The 21,407-nt window shown below is 37.7% G+C and overlaps 1 protein-coding gene across 5 annotated transcripts in view; it reads left to right on the top strand.

The window, feature by feature from the left end:
• The window catches only part of LOC119740222, an 83,641-nt gene that overhangs the window by 38,276 nt on the left and 23,958 nt on the right, over positions 1 to 21,407 (top strand). For 3 of the 5 annotated variants that reach the window (XR_005272658.1, XM_038215452.1, XM_038215451.1), the window contains 7 exons: positions 1,111 to 1,230; positions 2,690 to 2,741; positions 10,254 to 10,391; positions 13,957 to 14,039; positions 15,137 to 15,175; positions 17,311 to 17,355; positions 20,461 to 20,621. Coding sequence is in view for 4 of the 5 variants with exons in the window: in XM_038215452.1 (XP_038071380.1) it covers positions 1,111 to 1,230; positions 2,690 to 2,741; positions 10,254 to 10,391; positions 13,957 to 14,039; positions 15,137 to 15,175; positions 17,311 to 17,355; positions 20,461 to 20,621 (638 nt within the window). In the remaining variant the exon portion in view is untranslated. The remainder of the gene's footprint in view (positions 1 to 1,110; positions 1,231 to 2,689; positions 2,742 to 10,253; positions 10,392 to 13,956; positions 14,040 to 15,136; positions 15,176 to 17,310; positions 17,356 to 20,460; positions 20,622 to 21,407) is intronic. The other 2 variants (XM_038215453.1, XM_038215454.1) reach the window with 2 other exon arrangements.

The following is a 21,407-nucleotide window of genomic DNA, read 5'->3' as shown; positions in this document are numbered from 1 at the left end:
GCCTGTGTGTTGGAACGAATAATTAAATGACACTTGATCAACGACCCACCAATCAAATGACGGGGATTTATTTAAGCGTTGTATGATAAATATTTCACTCGATCTTTGAATGTATTATACAGCGTCTGAATAAATCCCCGTCATCTGATTGGACGGTCGTTGATCACGTGTCACTGAATTATTTGTCCCAACGACAAAAATAGAACTTTCATTCCACAGCAAATGAAAGTTCCATTGCACGGTCACACTTTTGGCGGCTCGATCTGACCAATCAGATGACGCGCATTTGTTGTATAAAACAAATGATGAGTGTTTCACATTCGTGCAATGATAAGAATAATTTCATGAGGTGACATATGGAATGTTCCATTCCACGAGGCGGAATGGAACATTCCATCTGTCACGTCATGAAAATATTCTTACCATTGCACTGACAAACATTCGTTATTTGTATAAAATTCCATTTGTTATCAAAAGTCCATTTTTTACCTTTTTTTGAAGTTCCTAAATGACAAAGAATGGTAAATTTACAAGTGAAAGTGTGGACATTTGTGACCCACTCTGCAAAAATGAGTCTGATGTCGCATAGCTTGAATTCCAGCTTTCACCACTTTTAAATGGAAACAGTGAAAATTTGCTCAAAATTTGGATTTTTTGTTTTTGTTTTATTTTGGTTGTTTGATAGTTTTAGTTCAGATATCTTACACAGAAATTTAAATATTGTAAGAAAAAGACTAACAAATTTATGATTTTTGGTGATTTTCTTGGTTAGTTACAGTGTATTTGTAATTTTTAAACCCTTTTTTCTTCATTGAGACATTTCTTGCTTCGCAAAAACTTGACAGAATTAAAAAAGTCACAACAGTGCAACCAAACGCCCTAGAGAGGCCCATGATATACCAAATGAAAGCTTATTTCATTCCCATTTTATTAATGTAGTTAACTCAAAATGTCAGTTTTGCCACAACAGACTCATTTTTGTGGAGCGGGTCACATTTGTTGTTGAGTCTCTTGAGGTTTCAAGATTTTGTTTGATCCAGTAAGGTTTTTTAGCCAAAAATTGCTGAAGGAATTTGTTTTAATATTGTTTACATTTTTTTTCTTCTTCAGGAGTGCAATGTGGGCATCCGGAGGGAAAGCATGGGCGTGATAGTGGAGTCAGAACTGCCTCATCTGATTGGAATAGACGATGACTTACTCAGCACTGGTATCATACTCTATCACCTCATGGTACGTTGCATTAAGTTGCCTTTAAAGGGGCGGGGCCTGATTAACAAAGGGGTGGTTTGGAATTTAAGGGATTATGGCTCTTTCAGAGATAGATTTTGTTGATCTTGTTAGCAACTGTACTACATTGTATTACTTTGTGTTTACTCACAAAGGGGTCACCCATAATTACCAACATTCTCAAAAGCGTACAAAATGTGCGCTCGAGGGAGGGGTTTATAACCCATTTTTGCTTTTGAAATTTTGTCAATATATCAATATTTTCGGTTCAGTGTTTTGTTTTGTAATGGGATTTCAGAAGATCATTCATGAAAACCCCGATACCTCAACTTGGCAAAATCCCGACCAGCTCGCGATTCATGCGTGCAGCCATATTTGTCATTCAGCTTCGCTACGCGCAGATGACAAACATACGCGATATAGACTTTTTCAGCCTCCACTTTTGTAGCGATGAATTGATGTATGCGTGTGAGTACGGCAAACACCTTGTGTGCCTAGCCTACGACACAAACATTCCATAACTATTGGCAGCGCTATGCATGAACTGTTCTGGGATATCTTTCAAAACCAGCATTTTTGACAGTACTCTTTCAAGGGGGGGGGGGGCTTCTACCAAAACAAACAAGTTTTGTATGCTTTTGAAAATGTTGAAAATTATGGATGACCCCTAAAGAATAAAAAAAAAAAAGAGAGTGATTGGTGGTTTCGGGCAACTTCTTGTTACTTTTTCTGCACTCCTCTTTTTGTGAATTTTTGTCCCCACATCGCACTCTTTGCACTGTATTCAGTACGATAATCTTCGGGAGCTATTCACTTCCTAAGAGGGATATTCTTTATGGAAGAAGAAGAAGAAGAAGAAAAAACGAAAAAGCGGTACTTGTATTCAATAGGCCATAACTCAATAAATACTTACCTGTAAGGAAACATTTATTCGGTGTTGAAATATACTCTCTAAGCGTGTATCGATAGGGGAGGCAGGTTGGCGTAACGGTACTTTCCTCGCCTTCCACCGCTGTGACCCGGGTTCGAATCCTGCCTGGGCCAATATGTGGATTGGGTTTTCAGTCCCTACCTGATTCCGTGGGTTTTCCTCAGAATACTCTTCTGGGCTTTTCCTCCCACCTCTAAAACTGTACTTTCTTCACATTGTCTTCTTTTTACTCGGCCCCATGGGAGATCAGTGGATTCCACTGAATGGGCTACCCAGTTAAAATAAGAAATAAATAAAAATAAAATAAAAATCGATATATTTGCGATGTATTTTTTAAAAGCTGTGAAAAAGAGTGTGCTTTGAGGGTTCTTTTTTTTTTTAACACCCTGTACTGTATGACTAAAGTAACTACATTTTTTTTATGTCAGCAAGTCATGTTTCATGTCACCCATGGTATAATTTACCGACATGTTTGAAATCAAAAACATTTAAAAACAGAAAGCTAAAAAAAATGTTGTGTCTTTTGTACAGGAGGGGCAAACCACCATTGGAAGGGAAGATTCAGAAACTGAGCAGGACATTGGTAAGTTTTTTTTTGGGGGGGGGTCCTGTTTCAGCTTTTTGTCCATATTTGTAAAAAAAATAATCTTGAAGCAGCCAAGTTTGTGAAAGGATCCACAACTGATGAGACGTTAGCAACATGGTGTAAGCATGCTAGTTGCTTTTCAGTAGGGCTGTGCATCAGAACCGGGTACCCGACAGCTAATGTCAGGAACCGGTTCCAGATTATGGGATTGGGTACCGGTAATCAACTTTACAAATTACTTAGTTACTGCTCAGACAATGAAAAAGAAGGGTTTTGAAAGCCATTTTCAAATGAAAACCTGGCTATGCTGAAAATCAAAACAGATGTCACGTTTATGTGCATTTTAACATGTCACAGGTGACGCTCGCGAAAGTTTCAGTTTACACCGTAAACCTAGCCCTTCAGACAACTTCCAGGATTGAATTTAGGGGTTGGCTTTCTTTTACGGGTACCTAGGTACCCTAGCCCAGGTTGGACTCCGTTGTGTACACGCAACGGAGTCCAGGGTATGAATCTCTCCTGCCATAGCGAAAAAAATTATAACACATTTTTTGCATATTTTTACCTGACGAAGGAAGCTGAAATTTTGCTTACATATTCCTTGTGTCCAGAATTGTGCCTGCGCTAGGTTAAGAAAAGGCAAATATGTCCACGGGCGGCGTGTTTACTGAAAATAAACCGCAATTCCACGCTTTTGTTGAAAACATGTTCAGTACGAACGGCCCCGTGTGAAGATTACGCGCGTGTACGTCTTCACGCGGAGAGTTGGAACTGAAAATGTTTTTCAGTAGAACTTGCGGTTTATTTTCGGTAAACACACCGCCCACGGACATATTTGCCTTTTCTAAACCCAGCGCAGGCACAATTCTGGACATAAGGAATTTGTAAGCGAAATTTCAGCTTCCTCCGTCAGGTAAAAATATGAAAAAAAATGTGTTAAAATTTTTTTCGCTATGGTGGTGGAATTTTTACCCTGGACGTCATTCACAATGCAACGAAGACGTCGTCCAACCTGGGCTACCAGGTACCCATGGTTTACTTCAATAGGTTCCCATACTACCCGTAAATGCACACCACTAATTTTCAGTTTAGTTTGTGGATGAATAAAAAAAAAACATTGCATTGAATTGAATTGAACATGTCTGACCAACTTGTTTTTGCTGGACGTTTAATATACATTTGGCTTGTGTTACCAGGCAACTTCAGGTAATTTCTCGTTTGTGATGCATCATTTGATTGCCAATGGTTTACTGTTTAACCCACGAGCACCTGTCCTGTACTACATTGTATTACATTGTGTTTATTCACTGACAAATCCGTAAAACCGTAGAGTGCTCGGGCGGTTTCAAGCGCTACAGTGGCTAATGGGTTGATTAGTTTCTTTTGTAATCAATCAGTCGCACAATTGTTTAGTGAGGCTGTTTTGTTTGCTGTCTTCTGTCAAAATTATTAGTCATTGTTCAAGGCAACTTACCGGTATAAGTGGCTACACATGATGATTACCCCCTTAACTGTAATTTCTTCACATTGTCTTCTCTTTACTGGGCCCCATTGGAGACCAGTGGATTCCACTGAATGGGCTACCCAGTTAAAATAAGAAATAATAATAAAAAAGGTTTTGTTAATTTCCAATCTGATTACAAAACTGTAATTGAAAAAGTGATGCCTGCCGTTTTACAACTTACATCTTAGGAGATAACTCCACAAGACACCCCCAGTTGAATATATCACTGTATAGGATGGGTTAATAGTTGCTCCACCCTTACTGTTTTGGGGTTACATTTCCTTTTTTTCTTTAAAGTAGTTTATTTTACAATGAGACATGTTTGGTAAAGGAATAATTATAAGGTAAGTTGTTGCGATAGCACCATGTGGCAAGATCTCCTTTGTGAGTATGTGTGGTTCTGAAAAAGAACACATACTCACAAAAGAGATTTTGTCACATGGTGCTACCACAACAACTTACCTTATTATTGCCCTTCACCATGCAAACCTTCAAATCTCAAAGGAATAATTATCTAGTAAATGTCAAAGTATTTTCTTTTTGTTGTGTTAGAACTAAAGAAGCGACCCAAAATCAAAACCTTTTCAGAGGTTTGCAGGAATCCGAAAAAGAGAAAAAGGGTTTTCATTTATAATAAATCATATCAATTGAATATTTATAAGAACAAAAAAAATTAGAAATTTCAGAAGAGCATGTGGAGAGCAGCTTTTGTTACAGGAGAATCGCATTACAAAAAAAGCTGACAAGGCATAAAAGAGCGTGAGTGAGATCCACAGCGCGTCTTACAGATATAGTCCATCATTTGTAATTTGTGCATTTTGTTCATTTGAAGCAATAAAAGTGTTCAAAATCTAATGAAAGATACTGAACAACTAACCTGATGAAGTTTCAGCTCAGCTTCAGCTGTATATTCCGAGAAAAACAGTATTCTAGGATCTCAATTTCAAATCAAAAGTTGCCGAATCATGTTTTGAATTGGGCCTGAATTCAGTGTCCGAGACACGTTCTCACTGAGTTGATTGCAGCTACGCGATGTCGCGCACTGATCCGATGAATTATAGCAACCGCGTGTGCGTCGTGCCAATGCTTGCGCGCGCTTTGCCGAAGAACAAAAAAATGAACTACTAATTTAAATTTTCCTATGGTGCGTCTTAAGATGCACCGTTGGAAAGGCCTTCTTTCGTTGATTACTTCAAAACGACAGCTTGCCAGAAAGAATAATTTCACAGGGAGTTTAGTCCACTTACTATCTTTCAACCAAGTATGTTTTTCAACAATAATTACGCCATTTACTTTTCGGATGGCTGCAAATGATGGACTATAGCTTTAAATTAAATAAGTTAAGCTGTTTGTAAACAGGTGTATTCAGTAGCTGCCACTCACAGATTTAATTGACTTGACCCAAATCACACTGTTAAACGTGTGGCATTGAGTTCGAAGCCAGTGTGACAAAGTCCATTTTTTCTCAATTATTTCTTTGATTATGGTGTACATGTATGTAGTCATCCACATGATAAAGTGAACGGCACTGTTACCTGAACATGTGTCAGATTTCATCTAAGCAAGTGAAGACTTTGAAGGTAAATACAACGTATACATTGTATACAGTTTACTCGATAGATACAGTTTCCTGTCACTGAAAGAAATATAGGTGAAGACCGTGCTTCTAAAGCCCGGTTTATTCTCGGCAAGAAAGTGAATGCGATGCGAATTTGACGTCAGGGGAGCATTCACTGCGAAATTTGCCGAAGTTGAAATGTGTTCAACTTTTGCGAATTCGCAGCGCGAAAACCTGTCCTGACGTCACAAATTCGTGTTCGCGTTCGCTTTCGCGCCGAGTATGAACCGGGCTTTATGAATGCTGTTCAAAGTAAATAGATTACTAACATCCTGAATTTAATTGATTCTGTGTAAAATAAAACTGAATTGCAGGTTGATTATTAAACATATATTTTTTAATGTGGGCTCATCTGTTTAAATGCTTGTGAAAATGTTTAAATCAATTCTGATTTCTTTCATGGGGGTGATGAATTGTTTACACATGTAAATGTCATATCCATACTGTAAGTGTAAGTACAAAGTACACCTTGCAAACGCAAAATGAACCTTTGGAACTACCGGTACATGTACATGTATGTGATGCCAAAATCAAGAAAAAAAAAAGATGCAAAGAATTCAGGGCAATAGGTTAGGTTTGGTTTGGAGTACTGTAATTCACAAGATAGCGCAGGATGATTGAAATGAAATCCCTGTTTATTTGAGGTTGGTTTCTATGAGAAGGATTGTGAGTGGGTTCATTTGTCAACACATTGTGGTGTCAGATTCAACCCTGCCAAGTTGTACAAAGAAAAATTACTGCCGCGGATTTGTAACAGATACGGATCACATTTGTCTCCCTCCTCACCAGTTCCTTGGGAATCGGAATGATTAAGTGGATCGACACAATCTGGAGCTTATTATTCGTTTCTGTTGTTTGCGCATGTTAATCATCAACTGATAGCTATTTTGTTGTACCAATAGTATATCCCAGCCCGGAATTTTGGTACATGTACATGTACATTGACACTGTAGTCGCTGTGTTTGTAGGGAGGAACTGATTGGAAATGTCATCTAGAGACTCAGTTTGCATGTCTGATGTAATGTTAAGCGGTCTACATACACTTCCGTGTATTTGAGCATGTGCGAATTGAACCATTGTCGCAGTCTTGAGTGCGACTCGCTGTTTCCCAGTGCGCTTGTTGCTTAGCTAGAGAGGATGTTAATGACTCTAATGAACACCTGTTTGGGAGAATTGATATCGATTTGAGGAAGTTGGCGTTATTCATCATTTTGCCACACATTGATTACTTCGGCCGTCTGGTTGCCACGGAGAGTGTACACGGTGCGTTAGCCGTTAATATTGCTGAACATGCAGTGTCGCTAGCAGTGAAGCTACATTATGAAAGACGATTATGCACAGTACTTGTGTATGTGATGGATATTTGCCACTCTTTGTACCTGTACATCGATATTATGATGGACTGCACAGCTTTTCGTCTTGGCAGTTTAGATCTGTGAGTACTATTGAGGATTCATTTTCAACAGCAGAAACCTTAGATATGCTTTGGACTCTCAGTTAATTGTGCTTCCCCCTGCCAACTGAATGTGTATACGTACGTATTTCTTTCAGACTATACATGTAAATCGTCTTATTGCAGAGTTGTACCTCTAGAATACTGCTGATTTTGAATTTCTAACTAACTTATATGTATGTGAGTCATTCCACCGGGTTGACCACAGTGCATGTTACATCCATATATTTGGTTGTATTATTAAAAGTATCAATGCATTCTAAACAATTGCTCAACATAATATTTGTCTCAGGGTGTTTCAATACTTGAGAAAGTTCGAAAACATTTGAATGTACTTTGAAAAAAAATATGAGCATAAATGTATTATTCGGACATAACATTGACATCGTGTCATTGTTACATCCAAATATTCTTTTTTTGCCGTTTTTTTTTACACATATGTAAAATATTACCCAAACTGACATTGCATATTTAACGGGACACCTAATGCACCAAGAAAATTGTTTTGGTATAGTGAGGGTTCAAATGTAGCAGAAACGATACCTTAATGTGGATGTACCAGTGTCCAAATCACTCACTGGAAGTGTGACATTTGGGGTTGACACGGTGTCAATGTTACGTCCACAACCAAGCTATCATTTCTGCTCTATTTGATACCCGACTACCGTAACAAAAGCTTTTCTACATGTAGGTGCATTGCATGTAGTGTAATAATTACATAAAGGGAATTTGGGTCAAGTTTTACAGAAATTAAAAAAACATTGGTACAAATTTAATATTTGGATGTACCGTACATGTAACATTGACTCTGTGTCAGTGTTACACGTCTGAATGACATTTTTGCCCATATCTTTGGCAAAATACATTCAAATGATTTAAAACTTTCTGCAGTAGTGGAACACCCAACAACCAATATTATGTAGAGCAACTGTACCGTAGTGACCGGTACATGTAGATTTACTCTTCCTCCAAATTTGGTCTCTCTGGATATTATCTTTCTTTGATGTTTTTGTAATATACAAGTGCAGTACAACCTGAAGATCAAGGCTTGCATATAAATATGTACACATTTTGCACGTGATTGTTCAACGACCATTACACTACATGTAGTTGTACAAAGAGACATTATGGCTACAGCAAACAGTACATACATGCAGCTGTGGCTCAATAGTCAAGAGAATGTAAATTAGTCATTAACTTTAATTGATTCCCCTCTTTGCATAATTAATGAGGACAGAGACATTGTATATAGTGACCATTATTAATGATGTGGTTCACTTAACGTAATTGGTTTGCATTCAAGTCAGACTGACTGCAAAATTTCCATTTTAAAAAGCGTGCATTAGCAATAATCCACTAATTACCGGTATTTCATTACTTTACCAATTTTGTGTGTGACTGATATATCATTTTTGTTGTTGTCAGGCGGAGTTAAAAATATATAAGTAATTTCTCGTCTGGCCTTTTTGAAAAAAGGAAGGAGGAAGGTGTTTATTTGTTCTTCTTTTTCCCCCAAGATGGTAGATTTTTCAAGATGGCAGATAGATTCTTCAATTTCCTCGACTATTTTGCTGATACAAAATTGTGTCCAAACATTTGCCAAAGGAGCCATAACTCTTTCTGTATAGCTACAATTTTGTTGGAAACAAATAAAAAGACAATATATTGAGAATATATGTGCAAAATATATTGCAAATGTATGAATTAAAAAAAAAAGGAGGCCGCGGCTTGGCAAAAAGGAAGCGAGCGGGGACCAGAAACTGGTTTATTTGTTTACATTGCATATTATGCCATTTATCATTCCTTTATTACTAAACATTGTTCTTTTTGTACTGGGTAACATAATCACAAACAATAAAAACAGTTTGGATCAGGTATTTTCCGTTAATGGCAATAAGACCGCCAAATTGATTCCCAGGGGCCAATTTCAAAGAACTGCTGTGTACACAGATTGTCTAAGTGCATGGTGGGCGTAGTACATTTTTTTATGCAGTGGATCATATCACATACATATACATGTATACATGTGTGGATCATGATATATTTTACAAAATGTTGCAAAACGATTATGTGAATGGGAAATTGGCGTCAAACCTGTTTCTGTTGGGTTTTAAAATTTTTACCTGTTTTTTTTCCATGCACCTCAGTAAATTCCGAAGCATGCCACACATTCTGAAAAATGGCTTAAATGAGATTTTGAGATTTACATTAAATGCTGGTTATACATGTACATGTACATCGAAACATCTTGTTAGCGAACGCAAAACATTGCATTACAAAATGCACCGATTGCAATACCTGCTACATGTGTACCGGACTCATACCAGCTACCGGTAGCTGACCCCGGGAAGCTCAAGTTTCATGTGCTTACTAGTATAAGAGGTGTCTCTAGTCATGCTAGTAAGCAGGAGGTTGTGGTCAAGTCCCACCTGTGTAAAACTTGTGGGGCTCTGATGGAACAACACTTCAGGACTTTTCACACTTTTATCTTGTCTCACCTCGCCATCATCATCAGGCTGTATTGCAGGCGACCACATTTTGAAAAACCGAATTAAAAAAGCCAAAATAAAATTATGGAAACAAATCAATGAAAAACATAAATGTCTCGCCTACCCATGTTGAAATCAACACGAATCCACCAGATCCCATTGAACATGGTAGACAAGGCATACCATTTACACTCAGATTTTAGCCGTGTAGAGCACCAGGACCTTTTAGAAGCAGTGTTGGATTCTTGCTAGTGTGAAACAGGTTTCGAAAGCTCTGTTTTGGACCCGGATCATCGAGATTTTGGATAGTGTGCAAGGCCGTATAGATACAGCGCTTCAAAAAGTGAAAGGCAACACCCAGTGTAAAATAAGTTTCATTGCCGATGTAATTTTGTAGACATTAAGTCCTATTCTTACAATGTTCTTTTCATAACTGTTCTTGTAGTTCTCTGGGGGCCAGGGATTGAGTGCCAGCACGCCGTGATTGTCAACCATCTTGGCCGAGTCACCTTACATCCTGTCAACCAATCGGCTTGCGCTGTCAATGGCAACGATATCCACGAACCAACCCCACTCAGCCAAGGTATGGAATGAAACGATAGACCTTGTGCATAGCAGCCATCTTAAAGGGCAGCTTTTGTTTATTTTAATTCAGTAATGACAATTTATGCACAAAAAGGTTCACTCATTCATATCCCAACAAAACAAAGGCATTGCCCTCTAAGATGGCTGCTACACATAAGGTCTATGGGCTCCGTGCGTCGACAAAGAGGGCGCCCTTTTACCTAGCAACGACGTCCCATGGGCGGGACATTTTGCTGGTTGACGCACTTGTGTGTGACGCACGTATGTACACCAGGGGATTTGTACTATGTAGGCCTACACGCAGTGGCCGCGCTTCGCGGCAAATGAATTACAGTCGGGCAAGATGGCGTCGGTCGGTCACCCCCAACTGTTCCTTCTTTGCCGGTGAGGGGGTACTTGTGAACGGAGCGGATAGGCCCTTTTTTAAGGAAAGGATGCAATTTTTTGGGTGCCAACAGTAAAAATGTCATGTTTATGGGGAAGCAATTTAGCATTTTTACTTCGGTCCCAAAATTAAAATTTGTAAAAATGAAATGTTTTATACGATGTCACTTTCCATCACTAATCTTGGATTCCTGTCATTGTCTGTGTTCCTAAAGTTGATCGCGAAAGCCCCCTCAAAATTATTGCCTTTTTCATGCCTGAGTAAAGGCCATGTATGTGGATTTCATACATTTTACTCTTCTATTGAAGAAAACTATAAATTTGTGGGGAAAAAAATGATTCTGTACTCATTCAAAAATATTTCCATCATGGTCTGTGCATGAAGATAGATGCACGTTAATATTATTGAAATGGGAGTGGGATACTTCCATTTCAAAACTTAATGTATTTTTTTTCGTTTTCTCTTGCAGGCCATTGAAAAAATAATTCAAAATGTCAAAGTAAAGCTCATCACCTAATTTCAGAAATTGTTGTAATGGTTGGGGAGATTTTAGTTTCATTTTCTGAGGGAGGCTGAGGGATATTGGGCTATACAGTGTACACTGCCGTCCCCCCTTTAAACAGTCTCATAAAGTCCAGTAATATTGTAACAGAAATGTATGAAAAGTAAATATTGGCGCTGTGCCAGTAAACCATGACTCATCCATTAACTCTTTGTTTAAATACTGCCATGCAGTCGATACATCAGCTGAAAATGGCACAAACCAATATGTTGGCTTAAAAAATTGCGCATCTGGTTATTAAGACAATTAGTTCTGCAGACGAAGCTTAACATTTACATTTTTTGTGTGTGGAATTACAATCAAGGTTTTTTGAGATTTTCATATGTTGTAAGTGGATGCAGGCAATAGAATAAAGCTGGACAACTACCGGCATATTATTCCTCTATAGATTTATCATTCTGCTCCTTTTTGCTTGCTTGAAACTCAAGACAAATGACCCTTCAAGTAAGAACCCTCACCAACCAAAGATAAGAGAATATTTACACAGACTCCTACCACCAATCATCATGCCTTACAAATATTGACACGTCAGACAACAGAGCAAGATTAATTACGTCCCATTCTATTTGTATCAAGTGCCATTGTATACAAGCCTCTACATGTACATGAACATGTTACTTTCTATAATAATACCCACTTATTCAGCATTTACCGACTTGCTGATTTTCACATACCCATTTCAAAACTCACCATTTAAAAATCTCACCTCTAGTTCTTCACCCGACAGATTATTTTTTTTGGAAAATCTTTTTAACCAAAAGAATTCTGAAAAACCCATTGTTTTGGTATTCTCAAATCCAAGTCTCATGTGCAAAAAGAAAAACAGTTTTATGCAAAATTCATAAATTCCGGTACCTACAGGGTGAGTCAAAAAAAGCCGAACCCCATAAAATATATTTCATATTTAAAAAAATTGTAGCACCAAAAATAATAATGACTGGAAAGCCAATTTCATAAGCTACTGTTAGATGAAAAATGTACTGAAATTGCTCAATCCGTTCAAAGAATATCACCATTTAAACACCATGACATTAAAACCTGTCTCGTCCAAAAAAAGCAATTCATTGTGTGTTTTGACTGTTTGGAACAACAAAGAACATGACCCAGAATACTTGTTTCCACAACTGTCACCAACTGTAGTACACAATATCTTTTTTAACAACCCTGGTTAGGCAAACGATATGATACGATATGATCGCATTTTTTTGGACGAGACAGGTTTTAGAGTCATTCTGTTTACATGGTGATATTTTCTGAACGGATTGACCAATTTCAGTAATTTTTTCATCTAAAAGTACCTTATGAAATTGGCTTTCCAGTCATTATTATTTTTGGTGCTACATACTTTTTTAAATATGAAAAATAATTTTGGGGGTTTGGGTTCCGCTTTTTTTGACTCGCCCTGTACATGTAAGACAGTTTACCCATTCCTATTGGAGAACCCGTCACGTGGGTGGTTTCAAGCTGCTGATACATGTAAAACATCAACTGGTTTAATTTAAACACTTCATTCCTGCACCACTACGTTTTGCGCCACATCGCGCAGTACGCGCCGTGCGTGCCAGTCTCCATAAAAGGAGATTGTTAGCACTATGCGCGCAAGACACATACCATAGAAATGACGAAAGGGGTGTTTCACAAAACATAAGGTAAAATTGTTGAACAAAATCATTGGAAAATTGTGAATTTTTGACCTGTTTTGACTGAAAGGTAGACGAATGGGGATAAACATGTGCTTGGCTGGTATTAAACAAGTACCAGTATGGTGAAAACTGGCTAGGGACCTTGTCACGGATAATGGGACCGATCCAAATTGATCAGCGTCCAGCGTCCTAGCCGGTTTTATAGGGAAGATACAACATTTGCTAACATCAAAAAAAGAAATGATCAAGTTATCACGAAATGCCTAACTGGATTGTTAGAAAATGACAGACTGAAGCATCCTGTGAAATCGTGGTTCCTGGTGTGCTGACATTTTCAAGAAAACTTGCATTTTCCAGAAAACTGGCTTTTTTTCAAAAACTGCTTCTCATTTTTCATATTAAGTTATTCCTCATTTTCTTTGCAATTGATTACACGCCTGTGAAGGGGGTACAGGTCAGCTAGACTGATTCTCTACCTTACAATTCCCCAAAGTCTATAAATTGCTCCATTTCATCTTAAGTGGGGTCAGGGAACCAGACTCCAAGAACATGATTGGTTTTCTTGGTTTTTCCAGCATCTGCGAGCCCAAAACGTGAAACAAGTCAGTTTCAATACTTGCTATGACATACTAATTCTCCAAATCCATTTATTTCTGAAAATTACAGCAAAAGCAAATGTTGTACATTCCCTTTAAACGTATCGGTACTTGTTTAAAACTGGCCAAGCACACATATATTCCCTTATTTACCTTTACTTACATCATATACGAAGCAGAAATTTATGAATCTCCTCAAAATGCATTATATGCTGCTGTACATGGCCCTATACCTACATATATGCCTATATTGCATCTCAAAACTGTAGTGACCACTTCCCGACATTCTTAGGAACTTCCAATAATTGATACATTGACTTTAACTTGATTCTCATCTACGGTAATCTTGGTTATTGTTGATGCTTATTCTAATGCAGGTGCTGTTGTTTTGCTGGGTAAGACAAACATGTTCCGCTTCAATCATCCAGCAGAAGCAGCTAGACTCCGAGAGAAAAGAGCAGTGAGTTCATCAATTACATTTCAATTAACCAAGTACAATTAATGACAATGTAACACCTGCTACAGACTGGCATTCCAGAGTGGTGTCAAACCAAACAGCATTCAAAGTGACTGTCATTTACCCAAATAGATTTTGGTTTTTGATATCTTGCAGCGTTGTCATTCCCCATTGTTACCAATGGCAAACTTGTCATGTACGTGTACCCAACTCAAATCTTAGGAATTATTTCTCTGGAACGCCAAATGTCCCGAAAAAAAGTATGAGTACTTTCATCTTAAGATGCAGACCATACATGTAAATTTTATGTATTTGCCAATGTGGCTGCTAGTTTTGACTGAAATGCACCACGTGTTTTCCAATCTGGCCTACGTTGCAGGTCCCTTTATATCCCCTTCACAATGCAAGATACCATTGCAAGTCCTTCCAATATAGGCAGTGTATCTGTATGCAAAAAGGTGTGTCCATAACTGGATAATCAGTGGGCCCACACCTGGAAAATCAGTGGGCCCTGCAATGCCAGCCGGAGGATCATTGTTTATGTTTTTTGGACCAACCTTGATTTAACTCCATCTCATAGTTTTTTATGTTATCTCTTAGTTTCTTGTCCATGTGTGTAACATCTTCTTTTTGCAAATAACTCTTAGAGAAGAACGTTGTGGTAGTACCAAGCCTGCTGATGCACCGAGTGAGACATTCTAACCCATTAACCATGACAGCACAGCCAAATGTTTGTGTCAAACAGAAAATGTAGTTTATTTTTCACTCAAAAAAATATTAAGTTGCGATAGTTTTCTTCATATACCATGCCTAAGAAGTAGGTTGCTTGCCCTTTACTGGATTGAAAGTCGCTATCTGCATCAAGTGAAAATGTGTTACATTCCTCCATGAAAAGTGTCCCCCTAAAAGCTGGGTTTTCTATTCCTGTTAAAACTGGTATCTTTGTGACAGCTATAATACATTTTTTGGGGGACAAAAATGTGTTTTTTATAGATGCAGATAGAGATTATGGGAACAACATTGGATACTACAGCATTGTCTTAATTTGAGATTTAATTTCTGGGAAGTCCTTGCTAAACTTGATTGTATTTTATTTCCAGTCATCTATCAAACCTGAGGATGTTGAGGAAATAAGACGTGTGAGTAGACCAAATATACGTTGAATTCAAATTTCAAAGAAAAATTGTGTATCTTGCAAGGAGGGTGGTTGGTGTGCGTTGTTTGCAGTGTGTGCTTAAATGCATTTGGTCGAAAGAGTTCTAAAAGCGGTGTTGATGTTTTCAAAAATGGATAAGGTTGAATATTAATTGTGTGATGAGGTTTTATAAAAATGCATGCACAGTTCATGCATTTTTGTACGTGTACATTTGTACATGTGCCCAAGTGAAGTGGGAACTTCTTGGGTTGCCTCAAACTTGCTACACCCATTAAAAAATTATGTTGGATGATGATCAGTTGGCATTTTGCGTGGCCATGTCATGGCATGTTATTGTTTGTACATGTATGTGTTTTGAGTTTACACTGGTATCAGAGAGGTTAAGTTACGCATTTTGCTTAACACGTATGGCAACACATACTGGAAGCTTTGGGTTTCCATTTGTGTACGCTGAAAAGAACTTGAGCAGGCATTTCCAAGAATCGGTGTACATAAATCTGGTTTTTTTTGGGGGGGGGGGTTTGAAAAGTACTTCCTTTTAATGAAATAATCCTCTCAAGCGTATCGGTTGTAGTTTATTTGACTTCTGATAAAACTTCACTATCAATTTTTACCATTTTGCTTGCATGAGAAATGAGGACCTTTTTACCTAGCTCCCTTCCTTCATGTTACGAGGAATGCGAGGGTCACTCGTTTGGCATTGTGTACTGCAAAAAAAGTGCAAGCCAGCAGTTGTTCGTCTGTGAACGCATACTATTTTAGTGACGTTCATGCGTGTATCCATGACACAGTGTCCTAGGCATACACGTTCAAGCCAAAACTCATAACTCAACCTCTCTGATGCTGTATTTTGGACTGCGGGACTGTGTTTGCTTGTAAGACAGTGCGGAATAGATTTCCCAGTGAAAGGGACAAGTTGACGTATTTTAAAACATCCTTAAATTCATCCTGCTGTCTGGGGGAAACCTACTAGTTTGATAGGCTTTACAAGTGTTCACAGTCAAGTGAAAGTTAAGTTTCCCTGTTATAAGCAAATTGTGGGAAACTCAAAACAGTTGAAACTTGCTCAATAATCACTCAGTCCTCAGGTATGGGCTTCTAAACAATCTTACTTTTAAGCTTTGTAGGTTTGAAAATCAGTTTCTGAACTAATTTTCAAAACAATTTTTTTTTAGGAGGAGCTACATGTAGGTCTGGAAAGGAAAAAGCTTGATGATTAAATAGCCCTAACAGTCCTGAATCCTAAAATTTCAATATAATTTTGCACACCCCCTAGGGAGTTAGGGTTAGTGAAATAAAACATGAAACGCTTGGGCATAGCCCCACAATTTACCATGCAACAGACACAAATACCGCTGAGCCAATCATGAAAAAAAGACAATGCAAATGTCATTGCAGCTTGTGAATACATGTAGTTGTGTGTGACTTTTTAAGTGATATGTGCATGTGGCTTGTGTTTCTTAAAGCTTTTTATTTTACATTACATTTATACTCCGTGCTCCATTTGATTTACCCCAATGCAAGCTGATGACTATAGAACATGTTATTAACCTAAATTTACATTCAGTTTACTAGTTGCAGATTTTATAGATCCGATATTTTATCACCTCTTTCTCCCAGGTTTTGAAGCAGCTTTAATGTCTGTTACAAAAAATATTGTTTCCAAATTTCCTTTTTCCAATTCTTTGGTCCAGGTTTTTGTTTAATAGTTGATCTTAGGTACTCTGTGGAAATGAAAAATACACAGTTATTCGGGAGATTTTAATCAATGTATAAGCTGTTTGTATGCATTGGATACAATGTGTAAAACAAGCCCTTGTCTCTGCCCAATTACATGTATCATGATTATTTGGAGCTGGGTTTTAAAAAGAAAAAAGTTTTTCACAATCAAATTTTTGGCAGTTTCAGAATATTAAAAAAAACAAACAAACAAACAAACAAAAAGTCAATCAGAACTTGTAAATTAAGGTTGAACAAAAAAACCCCCAAAACCTTTTTTTTTTGGGGGGGGGGGTGAAAACCTAGCCTGCTTGGGAATAAATGTATAGTATCCTGTATCCTAACCGCATGTTACCATGCATGCTGACACTTGGAACCCGTTTCCTTCCCGTCTCACAGCCTCGGAAGAACAGCGTAACACTCCGAGTTCATAATAACCTAACTGTAAGTTTGCACGTACTCAGTCTCTAACAGCACAGAACCTTTTTCTTTACAGAAACGTTATCCTGCAGTTTTCGCTGCCTTGTACTTCTTTACTGACCCACTCCCTGAAAATGATTCAAATGTTGCAAAAAATGGATCGAATTACTGCCAGGCATGAGATTTTTCAGACTTTTGTCTGAATTCTGACTTTTTGAATTTGAGAGAAAGACGACATCACTATAGAAAGAAATGCATCTTTTAGACCTTTCATCCGATTTTCAGACTTATATTTAATTGGCAATCTCATCCCTGTACTGCTACTTGATAAAATGCCAGTGAAGTTTGTGCATACTGGTAGCTTTTGGGATATTTGTGTTTTGGAAAAAAGATAAATTATTATTATTATTTTTTTTTTTACCTAAGAGCTTTATAATTTGTCAAAACACACCCCCCCCAAAAAAAAATCCTTGGTGAATTACTTATTGTTACAGCCTAAATCTCATTCTGTTAAAAAGCAAGCTTAAAAAAAATCAATAATACCCAAGCAAAATTTACCCAAGCAAAATTTACCCGAGCAAATTTTCAAAATAAAACCTCACTTCCTCAAAAGAGAGGGAAAAACCTTTATTTTAGATTTTAAAAAAAGTTTTACAGAGCAGTTGTGACTGTTTGCTCATTTTCACTGAGTAGGTCATATTAACTTTGTTAACAGTTCCCTAATTATAAAATGGAATACTGGATCAAGTAATGATCCAACAGTTGTTTCTAATCCTCTCCCAATAATGTCGAAAAAAGGGTTTTGAATACTTCAGTTTCTTTCAAATGAGCAGACATCAGTGAATTAACTTGACGATGAATCCTTTGCATTCTGGGCTGTTATTGTCATTACAATTATAAGAAAAGTTATTTGTGTTCTATGTCCTTTGCATGTACATGTTGCTAGTATGGTAACATTCTGTCCTTGTGAGAATATTCTTTGGTTCCAATTCACTGTGCATGTAATTTAACTTCCGCTACATTTACTTGTAATCCATTAACTTATGCCTTTTCGCTAATCTACATACTCATTTAAGAAAATGAAAGCTAATTTTGTGTTAACTGAAAGCTGTTTTTTTTTTCATTGCAGATTACTTGTAAATGCATTTTCATTTTAACTTTACACAGCAACCAATATATCTAGCATGAAAAAAAAGCTTGTTCTGTATATTTTTGCATATGCTTTTGTTTCAGCTGCATCATAGAACTACTATTTGCATACAATGTGTATCATTGGAAAATTCATATTATGCAGACATATTTATTTTATGCTTACATGTTTGCATTTGTTATTCATTTGTATGTTGCTCTGTTTCTTTTTTCATGCCATAAATCATGCTATCATTGTCTGCAGAAGAGATTTTCCTTGATTTTTATTTTTTTTAAATTTTTTTTACTGCATTTTGCTGCAAATGACAAGCTGGTGTTAAGCTACAATCCCGGCCAAAATGGTTGGGACACTTCCTGAGCCTGCCTCGGTCACCCACTCCCCCGCTGCCCCGGTCAATGTTGTTCTCTCCAGCTGATGGAGCACACACTGCGCAATGAGAGACAACATTGACCGGGGGTTGGGGGCCCAGCGAGATTTGGCCAGTATTGTAGTTTACATTGAGGAATTCCTCATTGACTGTGAGCAAGTTACTTCATTGAACAATGGGTCCATCTGCTGGTATCATGGCTGCTTTGAAGCTAAGCTCAGGTCTGCCTTGTAATGACACAAAATAAATTTGCCTGATCAATAACTAGCTCAGTCAGTTTTTTTTTGGCCACTATTTGCAATGATAAATTGATGATTGTTAGCAAAATATCAATGTTCAAAAAGATCGACCATTATTAAAATTGAAAATACCCAACCACTGCACTGTTATGGATTGTGTTCCAGGAGGATGACAAATGTCACAGTCACCTTGCTGCAACTTTGCAAGCCGTGTCTTTGTGGCACTAACAAAACAAAACAGAAAATAAACAAATGAAAACAAACAGACAAATGAATAAAAACAAAACAAAACAAGACAAATCACAGGCCAATCTGAGTTGAGCTTCATTGTGTCTGCAAGTGTCATAGTCACTATAGACCTTATGCATTGCGGATATCTCAGAGGGTGTTCTTTGTTATTTTAATTTAGTAACAATGACTGCACAAAAGGCTTACTCATTCCTGGGTAAGCAATACAAAGCCATTGCCCTCTGGCTCTGTCTTAATGCATAAGGTCTATTGAATGAATCATAGAGCAAAGTCCATTACTCGACAGTGGCCGCCAATGGATTGTTTTTGCCTGTAAATATGCATTCATTTTTGGCTGAAAACTTAGAATGGCAAATCACTGTACACACTATACACAAATTATTTCAAGTGCTGTTCACTTTTATAAAACCTTTTCTCTGCCCTAGTGTATTTATCACATGCTGTTAAATTTCGAAACTCAATTTTTTTTTTGCGTTCTAGCATTGAGACTCATGACATTGTTTCCTTTAGAAAATTATGATAACATTTGTGCTGAAGACTTATTATAAAAATTCTGGATTTTTAAAATTGCAGCTATGTTACTGCTGGTTGAAATTCACTGAAATTTCTAGGTTACAAGTATTGAAGCCCCTGCCTCCCCGATACACACCTTGATACACACCTGTACTGTACCATTTTAGCTTCCATTTTTCTTTCTTGTTTGCTTTTCTTTGGACACTTAAACACATATGGGAACCTTGTCATCACCTAATTATATTCATGTACAATTTGACAAAGGTTGCTGTGTACATCAAAACTCACTTCAAAAGTCTATTACCCATTAGTCCCTGTCCCATTTAAAACTGCCCTGCCTATTATTCTCTTCACTGCCCTAAAACAGCCTGAGCACTCTATAGGGTTTTAGAGAATAAAAGGGAATACACACAATGTTATACAGTGTTGCGCAGATGCTATGTCATCCATGGATGTACAAGTCCCTCTTGCCTTCCCGCTTTTTTTTTTAAAGGAAACAATTGTCAAAAGTCTGGTTTGAATAAAAGGCAAATTGTATTGTTGGTCAACAACTGTTGATATTGTATCTGTCTCAATATCGACACCGACTATAGTTATTGTTTTCCGAGCAGGCCATCACCGAAGAAGGTTCTAGAATCCGCAAGATTTCCCTGAGTAGAGAGACTCCTCCATCCAGCCTTGACAGTCCGTGTGCTGTGCCGAGGGGACGAAGCCTGGACAGCTCTACCTCACCGATTCCTGAAGTCTCCTCAATCATGATGTATAACCCAGGGTGAGTCCAGACATGCATTCAGTGTCTTGGAACAAGACTAGCTTGCCTAGTCAGTGCAAGGTGCATGGACACAAAAGTCTCAGTTCAGGACCTTACATCTATTTATACACATGTACTGTAAGACTCAGTCAGTCTTTGTCAATCAGTCAGTCAATCAGTCAGTCAGAATACTATTGGCTGACCATTCGGGTTCTCAACATGTGCTAGACTGTTGTTGGAAGTGCCACAATTTTGTGAGAATAAATATAAGAGAAAAAAGCCATTGCTGAGAGAGAACATGTACTATACAAATCAGGCATTTTCAGCTGCGGATTTGATTATGCCATCAAGATGTCTTGCTAATAAAGATCTGAAGCCACAAGCAAAGAAAAGGGAGTCCCCATTTGGATAAGAACTTCCAGGGGCGAACTCAATTTTAGGCAGCATTTCCAATAAAGGAATATTAATTAAAAAGCATGGGTCAGTTATTCCTGGATATCATAAATAGGAGTTTGATGCTTTCTTAAGTAAATAAGACTAAACGAGTGGCCAGATCATCTGTTTTGGTCCTGTATCTGTGTACCATCTTTTCACATTTAAATGATGCAGTGTGGAAGATTTGTTACTTTATTAATCTATTACAATACAAATGGCACTTGGGTATCACAGTGGTCGCTGATTTTATAGCAGTAGTCATGCGGTAGTCATCAGCATAGGTTTGCCTAGTTTATAATGTGCATTATAAAGCAGGACGCTTGTGGATAAATCAAAACAAACAATCCTTTGATAGGTTGATAGACTATCAAT

Source organism: Patiria miniata, unplaced genomic scaffold (assembly GCF_015706575.1).
Source record: "Patiria miniata isolate m_02_andy unplaced genomic scaffold, ASM1570657v1 HiC_scaffold_5, whole genome shotgun sequence".
In the NCBI taxonomy this organism is placed as follows: domain Eukaryota; kingdom Metazoa; phylum Echinodermata; class Asteroidea; order Valvatida; family Asterinidae; genus Patiria; species Patiria miniata.
The sequence above is the reverse complement of the archived record's forward strand: the minus strand, read 5'-3'. Positions and strand labels throughout refer to the sequence as shown.